Source organism: Heptranchias perlo, chromosome 30, assembly GCF_035084215.1.
Source record: "Heptranchias perlo isolate sHepPer1 chromosome 30, sHepPer1.hap1, whole genome shotgun sequence".
NCBI lineage: Eukaryota > Metazoa > Chordata > Chondrichthyes > Hexanchiformes > Hexanchidae > Heptranchias > Heptranchias perlo.
In genome coordinates this window covers 27,834,916-27,848,348 of record NC_090354.1, presented here as the reverse complement: position 1 = coordinate 27,848,348, position 13,433 = coordinate 27,834,916, and the positions used below count along the sequence as shown (strand labels likewise).

The following is a 13,433-nucleotide window of genomic DNA, read 5'->3' as shown; positions in this document are numbered from 1 at the left end:
CACCGCAGCTCATCTTTTCCCCAATTCAGAACTGGACAAAGGGCAGATTAGAAGCTGCAGCTCTCAGATTTTTTTCTAGGACGAAAATTCATCCAGAAGTTTTAGTAACCCTAAAATCTTCACAGAAAATGGGGGCAATTAACAAAACTAAAAACCAGACTAGTTAACGAACCACTTGACATCTCCCTGGAGTTCTGATGAAGGGTCATTGACCTGAATCACACATATCAACACACGGATTAAGAGCAGGAGTAGGCCATTCGGCCCCTCCAGCCTGCTCTGCCATTTGATAAGATCATGGCTGATCTGATTGTGACCTCAACCCTACTTTCCCGTCCACCCACTATAACCTTTGACTCCCTTGTTAATCAGGAATCTATCCAACTCAGACTTGAAAATATTCAATGACCCTGCCTCCACCGCTCTCTGGGGAAGGGAGTTCCACGGACTCACGACCCTCAGAGAAAAAAAATTTCCTCATCTCTGTCTTGCCTGGGAGATCCCTTATTTTTAAACTGTGGCCCCTAGTTCTAGTCTCTCCCACAAGGGGAAACATCCTCTCAGCATCTACCCCTTCAAATCCCTTCAGGATCTTTTATGTTTCAATAAGATCACCTCTCATTCTTCTCAACTCCAGTGTTTACCTGCCCAACTTGTCCAACCTTTCCTCATATGATAACCCCCTCATCCCAGGAATCAGTCGAGTGAACCTTCTCTGAACCGCCTCTAAAGCAATTATGTGCTTTCTTAAATAAGGAGACCAAAACTGCACACAGTATTCTAGATGTGGTCTCACCAATGACCTGTACAACTGTAGCAAAACATCTTTACTTTTATATTCCATTCCCCTTGCAATAAATGACAACATTCCATTTGCCTTCCTAATCACTTGCCGTACCTGCATACTAACTTTTTGTGATTCATGTAGTAGGACGCCCAGATTCCTCTGTACCTCAGAGTTCTGCAATCTCCATTTAAATAATATATTGCTTTTCTATTCCTCCTGCCAAAGTGGACAAGTTCACATTTTCCCACATTATACTCCATCTGCCACATTTTTGCCCACTCACTTAACCTATCTATATCCATTTCCAGACTCCTTATGTCCTCTTCACAACTTACTTTCCTACCTACCTTTGTGACATCAGCAAATTTAACAACCATACATTCGGTCCCTTCATCCAAGTCATTGATATAGATTGTAAATAGTTGAGGCCCAAGCACTGATCCCTGTGGCACTCCACTCGTTACATCTTGCCAACCTGAAAACAATCTATTTATGCCTACTCTCTGTTTCCTGTTAGCTAACCAATCCTTTATCCATGCTAATCTGTTACCCCCTACACCATGAGCTCTTATTTTGTATAATAACCTTTGATGTGACACCTTGTCAAAAGCCTTCTGGAAATCCAAGTACTCCACATCCACAGGATCCCCTTTATCCACGTTGCTTTTTACTTCCTCAAAGAACTCTAATAAATTAGTCAAACACGATTTCCCTTTCACAAAGCCGTGTTGACCCTGCCTGAGTGCATTGAGATTTTCTAAGTGTCCTGCTATAACCTCCTTCATAATAGATTCTCGCATTTTCCCTATGACAGATGTTAAGCTAAATGGCCTTTAGTTACCTGCTTTCTGTCTCCCTCCTTTCTTGAATAGAGGAGTTACATTTGCTATTTTCCAATCTGATGGAACCCTTCCAGAATGTAGGGAATTTTGGAAAATTAATACCAATGTATCTACTATCTCTGCAGCCACTTCTTTTAAGACCCTAGGATGAAGTCCGTCAGGACCTGTGGACTTGTCAGCTTTTAGTTCTAATATTTTTTTCAAAACCCTTTCCCTGGTGATTGTAAATGTTTTAAGTTCCTCCCTCCCTTTCACCTCTTGATTCACAATTATTTCTGGCATGTTATTTGTATCCTCTACAGTGAAGACGGACGCAAAATATCTGTTCAATTCATCCGCCATTTCCTTATTCTCCATTATTAATTCCCCAGACACTCTCTCTAGATGACCAACGCGCACCTTACTTACTCTTTTCCTTTTTAAATACCTGTAGAAACTCTTACTATCTGTTTTTATATTTCTAGCTGGCTTTCTCTCGTACTCTAATTTCTCCCTCCTTATTATTCTTTTAGTCATTCTTTGCTGTTTTTTATATTCTGTCCAATCTTCTGAACTGCCACTAATTTTCATGGAATTGTATGCTTTTTCTTTCAATTTGATACTATGTTTAACTTCCTTAGTTAGCCACGGATCGCACGTCTTTCCCCTAGAGCCTTTCTTTCTTTCTCACTGGAATGTATCTTTGCTGAGTGTTATGAAATATACCTCATTAAATGTCTGCCACTGCGTCTTTACTGACTTATTCCTTAACTTTATTTCCCAGTTCACTTTAGCCAGCTCTGTCGTCTTGCCCTCATAGTTGCCCTTATTTAAATTTAAAACACTTGTCTTAGACCTACTCTTCTCTCCTTCAAACTGAATGTGAAATTCAAACATATTGTGATCACTGCTACCTAGAGGCTCCTTTACAATGAGGTCATTAATTAATCCTGTCTCATTACACATTACCAGGTCTAGAATAACTCGCTCTCTGGTTGGCTCTAGAACATGCTGCTCTGAGAAATTGTCCTGAAAGCACTCTATGAACTCATCTTCCAGGCTATCTTTGCCAATCAGATTCTTCCAATCTATATGTAGATTAAAATCACCCATGATTATCGCTGTTCCTTTCTCAAAAGCCCCCATTATTTCTTCCTGTATACCCTATCCGGTTACTGTTAGGGGGCCTATAAACTACTCCCACAAGTGACTTCTTGCCTTTACTATTTCTTATCTCTACCCAAACTGATTCTACATCTTGGTCTTTAGAACTAAGGTCATTTCTCTCTCTTATACTCATGTCATCCTTAATTAACAGAGCTACCTTTCCACCTTTTCCTAGCTTCCTGTCCTTCCAAAATGTCAGGTGCCCTTGAATATTCAGGCCTTTGCCATCGATTTGAACTGTCAATTCATCTGTTTTGTTACGAATGCTACGCGCATTCAGATACAAAGTCTTTAGTGTTGTCTTTTTACTATTTTTGCAACCTCTAGCCTTATCTGCTGGCGCACTCTTAAGTTTGCATGCTCTGTCCCTTCCTGCCACTCTCTGATTATCATTTCCCTTATTGCTACCTTGCTCTCTTGCCTTGTCTTCTTTCTTTTAATTTATCATATCTTCCCTTACTTGATCCCTCGCCCCCACTATGTAGTTTAAAGCCCTCTCTACCACCCTAGTTATACGATTTGCCAGAACACTGGCCCCAGCACGGTTCTGATGAAGGCCGTCCCAACGGTACAGCTCCCACTTTCCCCAGTACTGGTGCCAGTGCCCCATAAATCGAAACCCATTTCTCCCACACCAATCTTTGAGCCACAAATTTAACTCTCTAATCTTATTTACCCTATGCCAATTTGCTCGTGGCTCAGGTAATAATCCAGAGATTATTATCTTTGAGGTTTTGCTTTTTAATTTAGCCCCTAGCTGTTCATACTCCCTAAGCAGAACCTTAACTCTGTTTCTCTCTCCACAGATGCTGCCTGACCTGCTGAGTGTTTCCAGCATTTTCTGTTTATATTTCAGATTTCCAGCATCCGCAGTATTTTGCTTTTGATATCTCCCTGGAATGTCTGGCTCAAAACTGGAAGACTACCATCCACCCATCAGTCTATTTGCTCTCCTTTGTCTTGTTTCCCCCCCCTGTTATCGGTGGGCAAGATTTGGCTTTAATCTAAAGATGCCTTTAAAAACAATTTTTTTCTCATTGTGCGTCTAGTTTTTCTTCACTCTGTGTTTATTCCTCAGTGACCTTCCTTCTCATGATTCCCCAGTGGCCTCGTGCGTCCCAGTACACCAGTGAGCCATGTAGGCTACAGAAGGTGCAGGGACATGGAACAGGAGGAGGCCATTCAGCCCCTTGAGCCTGTTCTGCCATTCAATACATCATGGCTGATCTATATCTTAACTCCATCTACCCGCCTTGGTTCCATTACCCTTAATACCCTCGCCTAACAAAAATCTATCAATCTCAGGGTTCAGTCCCTGGTTACCCGAACTGTGAGAGGACTTGAGTGAGATTGACCCAAAGAGGGAATGCAAGAGGGTGAGCAAGAGTTTGGCAGATCCCGAACTGGTGAATAATTAGAGTAGAACTGAGCTGGGGAGCGACTCGAAGCTAAGAGTTTCCAATGCATGAGGTGTCTCCAGGGTGGAATTATTTGAGCCCCACAAACAATGGGAGACAATCTGCACTATACAGGAAGGGTTTCTGAGATTTAAGAAATAGGAGGAGGCTACCCCACGGCTGGAGAGCAATAATGAGGCCAAGGAGGGGAAATAGGTGCCCATCCTGGGGATGGGGGTAAGGATTCAGGACGAAACCCATTGGGGGCTGAAGTTGCCTGATAGATGTGCAGTGCTGTATATTCAGAGAAAGACTGATACAGGAGGCGGAAATCACAAGCAACACAAGTGACGTACGTGCTGATCCGGGGGGAGGGGAAGAAGAGCAGTGTCAGGAAAAAGGGGAATTCAGTCATTAGAGAGGTAGTCGTTTCTGTGGCAATGACCAGATGTCCCAACTGGTCTGTGGAGGGTGTGGAGTGGAGGGTGTGTGAAGTGGAGGGTGTGTGAAGTGGAGGGTGTGTGGAGGGTGTGAGGAGTGGAGTGTGTGTGGAGTGGAGGGTGTGTGGAGTGGAGGGTGTGTGGAGGGTGTGAGGAGTGGAGGGTGTGTGTGGAGGGTGTGAGGAGTGGAGTGTGTGAGGAGTGGAGGGTGTGAGGAGTGGAGGGTGTGTGAAGTGGAGGGTGTGTGGAGTGGAGGGTGTGTGAAGTGGAGGGTGTGTGAAGTGGAGGGTGTGTGGAGGGTGTGAGGAGTGGAGGGTGTGTGTGGAGGGTGTGAGGAGTGGAGTGTGTGAGGAGTGGAGGGTGTGAGGAGTGGAGGGTGTGAGGAGTGGAGGGTGTGTGTGGAGGGTGTGAGGAGTGGAGGGTGTGAGGAGTGGAGGGTGTGTGGAGTGGAGGGTGTGTGTGGAGGGTGTGAGGAGTGGAGTGTGTGAGGAGTGGAGGGTGTGAGGAGTGGAGGGTGTGTGTGGAGGGTGTGAGGAGTGGAGGGTGTGAGGAGTGGAGGGTGTGTGGAGTGTGTGAGGAGTGGAGGGTGTGTGTGTGGAGGGTGTGAGGAGGGGGGGGGTGTTTATTTTTATTCGTTCATGTGATGTGGGCGTCGCTGGCGAGGCCAGCATTTATTGCCCATCCCCAATTGCCCTAGAGAAGGTGGTGGTGAGCCGCCTTCTTGAACCGCTGCAGTCCATGTGGTGAAGGTTCTCCCACAGTGCTGTTAGGAAGGGAGTTCCAGGATTTTGACCCAGCGACGATGAAGGAACGGCGATATATTTCCAAGTCGGGATGGTGTGTGACTTGGAGGGGAACGTGCAGGTGGTGTTGTTCCCATGTACCTGCTGCCCTTGTCCTTCTAGGTGGTAGAGGTCACGGGTTTGGGAGGTGCTGTCGAAGAATCCTTGGCGAGTTGCTGCAGTGCATCCTGTGGATGGTGCACACTGCAGCCACAGTGCGCCGGTGGTGAAGGGAGTGAATGTTTAGGGTGGTGGATGGGGTGCCAATCAAGCGGGCTGCTTTATCTTGGATGGTGTCGAGCTTCTTGAGTGTTGTTGGAGCTGCACTCAAAGAAGCAAGTGGAGAGTATTCCATCACACTCCTGACTTGTGCCTTGTAGATGGTGGAAAGGCTTTGGGGAGTCAGGAGGTGAGTCACCCTCCGTGTGGAGAGAGTGGAGTGTGGAGTGGTGAACATTAATGAATATCCAGCTCTTGGTTCTTTTGATTTATTTTAACTTGCAGAGACCTTGAAAAACTTGCTGCAGTTTGTCTCCACTCTTGGACTGTCGTAGGTCCAAGGACCTTCCATCAACTGCAACCAAGACTAACGTTACAGTAACCCAGCAATTCAAATACCAGCAGTAGCTCCGTCTGTGTAATATTAACCACCCACAACTAAAACTGAAAACCACCTTAGGCCAGACGGAGAATCGTAGGTCAGTGTGGGATGTTCACCAGGTCCCATCCCCACACAGGCTCTGCTCGGGCGACATCAAAGGGTACTTCAGATAATTTCACACTTGTGTAGAGAAATTATAAAATTAGTATCTTTATTACATCAGCAGTCACAATGTGTTACAGTTTTATTAATAAAAAATAAAGTAGAAAGCCCCGGCAAATTATCCTGAACTGTCCCGATGTTGGTCAATACTTTGTAGAAATCCAGAAACCAAACACTTCTCAGCAGCAGACACTTTCCTCCCAGCAGAGAAGGGAAACCCCGAGCCATCGGCCATTGTGGACACTGTAATCGGCCGTGGCAGTCTGTCAACACCCGCCTGCTCTACTGGCTCAGAGATTCAGTTACAATCGATGTCTCCGAACAGCTTGTTGGTGCGAGTCATATCCGTAACAGAGAGACACACAGTTGGGTTGGAAGTGCAGACCCAGCTGAGTGATCTCGCTGCAATGATGAATTTCCACAATTAGGGGAGATTTGGCAAGGCCCAAGTCCTGGCACGGAGCCTCGCTGGCCGAGGGGGAGGTGTGCCGATCGGAGAATTCGGGGTAGATTCGGTGAGCTGCTCCCCTGCCTGATTCTCCAATCCACCCTCCCGACAAGCGGGGATCTCCGGAATGGCCCCTATCGTGTTTTCAATTGGTTTTGTTCTGATACAGAGTTTGTTTAGTGACGGTGTAATAAATGGCGTGGTTAACTCCTGCCGTACCGAGAGGGTTACCAACTCTGGTTGGACGTATTCCTGGAGGTTTCGTCACATGACCTCCTGCCTCCAATTGCCCCGCCCCCACACTCCCGCCATTGGTCGCCCGATGTCCATCATCGCAGTGACCCGCCTTACCTCAGCCAATAGGAAAGGCTCTTAATCTCATGCTAGGATGATAGTCTTTTTATCCCAATCTCCAATATTTTTATAATTAATAAATGAAAGTGTTGAAAGAAAATGGAAAAATCACGCACAATTTTTTTTTTATTGCCTCTCTGATGTTCCTCCGGGGCTACTCGCAGCAGTGTCCAGGAAATTAATCTTTAATTCCTGGAGACTCGGGTTGGTAACCCAACAGAGCAAGTCCAGCCCAGACTGCCGGCATGAAAGCCTCCAACATGGGACCTTTGCGAATGGAATCTGGACTATCTCAATCCAGGGCCTTGAGGGCACAGGCCTATCGCACAGAACCGTCCCTAACTCAGCACTAACTGCTACTCAGCGATGGCTGGCGTCACACTGGTGCAGTATGGACCACGATATGTAGGGTTAAGATGCTATGTTCGGCAGCAGTGCAGAGGGAGCTTTACTCTTTTACTGTCGCTAACCTGGGAGTGACTGATGATGACACGAAGACCCATGATATTCTGGACTGGAAGCTTGTTAAAGGCTTATTAATTTTTTTTTACAAACGTCTACCTAAAGCACTGCTGTTGTTTCTTACCCTGGGTTCCTGGTGAGTAAAATATCTGCCACTATTATGCCAAGCGTTGTTGCTGAAAAGTGCTCGAAGATTTTTAAATGAAACCTCCCGCAGTAACCAGGGTCGATCAGGAGGTGGCGCAAACCCACAAAGCGGGGGTTTGAGGGGTGGAGATATTGCAGGAGACGGCCCTGATTGGACTGAGTTTATGGTTTCCCGTCGTTCTTAAACCAATTTCTCCCCTGCTCTCCCTCTCCCTCCTTCTGAGACGTTAAACCGAGGCCCCGCCTGCCCTTCTCAGGTGGATGTGAAAGATCTCATGGCACTATTTCGAAGGACAGCAGGGGGAGTTCTCCCCGGTGTCCTGAGCCAATGTTTATCCCTCAACCAACCAACATCGCTCAAAAAAACAGATTATCTGGTCATTATCACGTTGCTGTTTGTGGGATCTTGCTGTGCGCAAATTGGCCTTCTCGTTTCCTACAGTGACTACGCTTCAAAAGTACTTCATCGGCTGCAACTCGCTTTGGGACGGCCTGAGGTCGTGAAAGGTGCCATATCAATGCAAGCTCGTTCCTTCACGCCCTGAAGGCACTGCCTGACACTGGACTCGGTTCCACAGGAGCTGGCAGCCCTCCCGCCTCAGCGCCCCGTCTTTACACGTGAGCCTAGACAGTGAGCGCCAACAATGGCGGAGGGTACCCCAGGCCAGGCCGATCCTGTCCAGCGGAGGGTACCCCAGGCCAGGCCGATCCTGTCCAGCGGAGGGTACCCCAGGCCAGGCCGATCCTGTCCAGCGGAGGGTACCCCAGGCCTGGCCGATCCTGTCCAGCGGAGGGTACCCCAGGCCTGGCCGATCCTGTCCAGCGGAGGGTACCCCAGGCCAGGCCGATCCTGTCCAGCGGAGGGTACCCCAGGCCTGGCCAATCCTGTTCAGCGGAGGGTACCCCAGGCCTGGCCGATCCTGTCCAGCGGAGGGTACCCCAGGCCAGGCTGATCCTGTCCAGCGGAGGGTACCCCAGGCCAGGCCGATCCTGTCCAGCGGAGGGTACCTCAGGCCAGGCCGATCCTGTCCAGCGGAGGGTACCCCAGGCCAGGCTGATCCTGTCCAGCGGAGGGTACCCCAGGCCAGGCCGATCCTGTCCAGCGGAGGGTACCTCAGGCCAGGCCGATCCTGTCCAGCGGAGGGTACCCCAGGCCAGGCCGATCCTGTCCAGCGGAGGGTACCTCAGGCCAGGCTGATCCTGTCCAGCGAACGGTACCTCAGGCCAGGCCGATCCTGTCCAGCGGAGGGTACCTCAGGCCTGGCCGATCCTGTCCAGCGGAGGGTACCTCAGGCCAGGCCGATCCTGTCCAGCGGAGGGTACCTCAGGCCAGGCCGATCCTGTCCTCACCCCACCCACGCACACTTCCCAGCAGCAGTCACAGGTCAGTCACCAGGAGCAGGTGTACTGGCTGATTTAACCGGCACCCCCCCTCTCCCCACAACCCCGGGACACCCAGGCCAACTAGCATCTCAACAGAGGGCCCAGATAAGATGGGCCAACGCAGCACAGATTGAAGTTGGACCATATCACATCCTGCTTTCTACACGAGGAAGGGATGGTGCAGGGGTGAGCGAGATTCCATTGGTATCTTGCTCTCCCCCTCCCCACACTCTCCCCACCCCCAGAGCTTTTGTTCCCTAGTTTCTGCCATATATTTTCTTGGTGTGAAACCCTGAATGCCTCAGCCAGCAGGATGAGCAGGCCACACACTCGGGGCTCCGCCATCATCGCTCTGTAACTCTGAGAGGTGAGTGAGAGTGGGTGGGGCATCATTCAGATTCTGGTTTGCCCCCTGCCCCTCCCTGTGTGTGGTGACTATTTGGTAAACCGCATCCTGCTACTGTGGCAAGATGCTAAGAGTTCAAACTGTCAACGACTGTGTTTAAATGAGCCAGTTGCCATACAGCTGGTGCCCGTAAGTCCCTGTCAGGTTGTGAAATCGCTCCACATTCCCAATCGCAACACAATAAAGCCATGTGCACAAAACCAAACATGCCTTCCAAAGCACTACCCTCCTCCCACAAGGGGGCAGTGCCCACCAACGATCAACTGGTGCCAATTTCAGACTCTTTCAGATGACGGGCGCACAGACTGCTCCCAGCGGATGAGATCGTTTAACCCGAGTTTACCTGTAGAAACATGAAACCTTCCTCTGAATCTAATCCCTGTTCCTCCTCTCCTCCAAGAAACTGCAGCCAAGAACAACACAAACCTGCAGTCAGCACTTGTTCATCCACCCAAACCACCACCCTTCTGTTCTGAGAAGCTGGGACCTCGTCCTGATGATATTTAAAAATGTGTTTCCAAGAAGAGATCTCCACAAGATTCTAAAAATAAGGACTGATTTGTACGGCCCTTTATATCTCAGATACATTACACTTCACAGTGAATTCCTCTCAGCTGCACTCAGTAAACACAGTGACATAGGAACATAGAAATTATAGACAATAAAAGACTAAGGTCCATCTAGTTCGCCTTCTACCATCCTGGTAGACACATGATACAGTGATAATGGAGTTATTGATTAATCATAGCAATCAATCTCCGTCAATGAGTCTACAACAGACCCAGACATGAGATGAGGAAACCCCCAGCGGTGGAGAGCTTTGGGAAACATAGGTCCAAAGTCACCTGTTCCTCCCGAGTATTCTACACTTACCACACGTCATGTCTCAAATTACTCACATCCTGTGTCCCAAAATGTTATTTTCTGAAAGGAATCTTTCTGATTTGCGTGTGAATGAACCGATACTAACTGTTCCCACCGTCTCCCGGGGGCCTGTTCCACAGATTGACCACTCGCTCACTGAAATATTGTTTTCCAGATTAGGTTTGAATTTTCCCCCTTCGAGCACAGGCCTAACAACTCCCACAAACAACAGTGACAAATGACCAGTGAGTCTATTTTAGTTGAAGGAGACATGAGTATGAGTTACATGAGCAGAGACTTTACCCCTCCTGTGATGGCAGCGTCTAGGCCCCATGCTCTGGAATTCCCTCCCTAGGCCCCTCCGCCTCTCCACTTCCCTCTCCTCCTTTGGGATCCTTGTCGAGACCCACCTCTTTGACCAAACTTTTGTTGGTCACTTCCTAACATCTCCCTCTCCGGCTCAGTGTCCATTTTTTGTCCAATAACGCCTCTGTGAAGCGCCTTGGGACGTCCTTCTCTGTCGAAGGCGCTCTACGAGTGCAACTTGACGTTGTAGATTAGCTGTTAGGAGGTAGTTCTTTCTGCAGAGAGTCGTTTGAGCTCTGGACCGATTTGTCAGCCTTTGGCTCCTGATATAGGGAGTGATTTTCAGTAACAAATCAGTATTGTGCTGACACGGTGTCTCAGGTGAGTGACCCTTGAACGTGCAATTAGAAAAAGTCAATAAAATGAACCAATAGTACTCTCCCAGGTGATTAGGAAGCTGTATATACAAGACATAGAAATTTTAACGGCATTTCACACAACAGTCAATATAAAGGAAAAAATAACCTGCTAACAGTGTAGAGCTTGCTCACATTTCATTCTGGTTTCAGTTGCTTGCCGTTTCCATAGCAACGTACATGGATTTAGAGTGCAGGGGCTTCGGGGAAGTAATCAGGAGTGGGAATCCTGGCTGATTCCCCCCCCAACCCCCCGACTTTCTGCCCCTCGTTAGCCGAAGTGGGGGGGGGGGGTGGGTGAGTGAGGCCAACTGCAGGGCTGCCATTGCCACCCCAGCTAACTCACTCGACCCGGGACCTTCTGGCCTGGATGGTTCAGTTCCACCACGGGCGGTGCATTCAGCCTCCGAGCCACCGGGGGAGCAGTAGGGCGAATGTGAATGGAGCAAGGTTCAGTGGGTCCCGCTCCGAGCTGGGAAACGCTCCCGGATGGAGCCGGACAATCTCCAGTCATTGGAAAATGGGGATAAGCAACTCAGTGGTACAGGATATGAAGTCCGGGTACCTACAGTGGCCAAACACGTAGTTACCACAGTATCTGTAGCATATGTTCAATCTGAATAGAATCAGATTAAAGTCACTCGAGCCTCTGGTGTCTCAAAGATTAAAAACTAATCCACCGCTTTCTGCCTTCCTTTCCTACAATTGCAAACCCCTTGCTGAGATCTGGCTCCAAGAGCACTGGCAGCCCTGTGGGACCACCCCCCTCCCCACCGACCCCCTCACCAAAGTGACCAGACACTGTGCGTTGCCCTTAAAGGGCATCAAATTGGAGCTCGACCCTACCCTCACCCGAATGCCCACACACGCCCACTTCCAGCGGGAGAAATGGGACGACAGTCAGGAGCAGAGACGTTGGCTGTTTCTTTTTTCCCTCCTCCCTAAACCCAGGGGAGCTGGGGCCCATTTGTGACACTCCAACTGAGATCATGGAACTCAAAGCTCGGCAGCAATCAGACCCGGGAGCCTCTGGTCTGTATGTAGAATCATAGAAGCTCACAGAAAGAGCTATCCAATTAGTCCCACTCCACTGCTCTTTCCCCATAACCCTGCAAATTTTTCCCCTTCAAGTATTTATCCCATTCCCTTTTGAAAGTTACTATTGAATCTGCTTCCACCGCCCTTTCAGGCAGCGCATTCCAGATCATTACAACTCGCTGAGTAAAAAAATTTCTCCTCATCACCCCTCTGACTCTGTTGCTAATTGCGTTATATCTGTGTCCTCTGGTCACCCACCCTCCTGCCAGCGGATACAATTTCTACCTGTCTGGTCTATCAAAACCCCTCGCAAAGGGGTGAGTGCCACAGTGCATTTATCCATTGGGATTATCAGAGAAACCATTCGGATATCACAAATCCTCACAGACAGTCCTGCAGCTGCATGGCTGAGGCTCTGTTTAAGATGCAGGTTCAAACTCCTGCTGGTAAAAGAGACCAATGCCATCTTGCAGTGGCTGAGTGCAGTTTCTGGGTCGAGTGGTCCAGTGTGGGGGAAGGTAGGTTTTAAAGACTGAAGTTGCGGCTGTGTGTAGCTCGAAACAGGCCAGTAAAAAGAATGCCATCTCATCGGAAAAAAAAAAACCCCAAGCCCCTTGGTTTTGTGCACAGTGTAACCCATACGAAGCTCCCCGGGTGGCCTGGTTAGCGTAGCCCTCTCCCGCCGACACTCCCCTCAATCTGTGTTGCCGCTGTAGGTCAAGTTTGTAAAGGTCGACGTCGGCCCCTTGTACAGTGGGTTGTTGATCTGAAATGAGACATTGGTTGAAAACACCGTGAAGCTGCTGTCCTGCTCACCGAACGTATTTGCAGAATCAGGGCCCTGCAGACTCCGTGTCAATCTGACGGGACGATGGTGGTGAATTGGTGCAGGAGCTGCTATACAATCACAGCGAGCTCGGTGTGACTCGGTCCACAGCAGGGTCACACCGACCTAGCCGTTACCGGACTGCATCGGTCGGCACTGGCCGCAATATAACTGAAACAGGCTCAACGTGAACTTTTGACGTTCCTATTGGCTGCCTCGTTTCCTACGTGTGGGAATTAGGTGTAGAAGAGGAAGGAGGTGCTAAATTTAAAAAAAACCAGAACAGACTAAAAAGTAATTATCTATAAATAAACAGATTATTTAGTCGAGTGGAGTGGGCCTGAGCACCAGGGGAAAAGCCCCATTCACTAAGAATAGAGAGGGTGACATAACAGTGAACAGAGAGGAATACAAGGGTAGGTTAATCGGGGTAAGTAGGAAGTAAATTAATAATAATAGAGTAACTAAAGGGAGTTTAGAAAAAAAAGGTTTCTAAATACAGTGGATGGGCAGTTAAGACCCATTTCCTGCAATGCCATGTGGGAACTTCAGGACGCTTCATATGTCTTGGAGGGCCACATGTACAGGAAATGCCTCCAGTTGCTCGAGTTCAAGCTGAGGGTTCC

General features: G+C 48.7%; 1 protein-coding gene across 1 annotated transcript in view; it reads right to left on the bottom strand.

Moving 5' to 3' along the window:
* Nucleotides 1-6,176: 6,176 nt before the first annotated feature.
* The window catches only part of LOC137300019 (integrin beta-3-like), a 66,782-nt gene continuing 59,525 nt past the window's right edge, over nt 6,177-13,433 (bottom strand). The window contains exon 15 of the mRNA XM_067969106.1: nt 6,177-12,747. Coding sequence (XP_067825207.1) covers nt 12,676-12,747 — 72 coding nt within the window. The 3' untranslated portion in view covers nt 6,177-12,675. The remainder of the gene's footprint in view (nt 12,748-13,433) is intronic.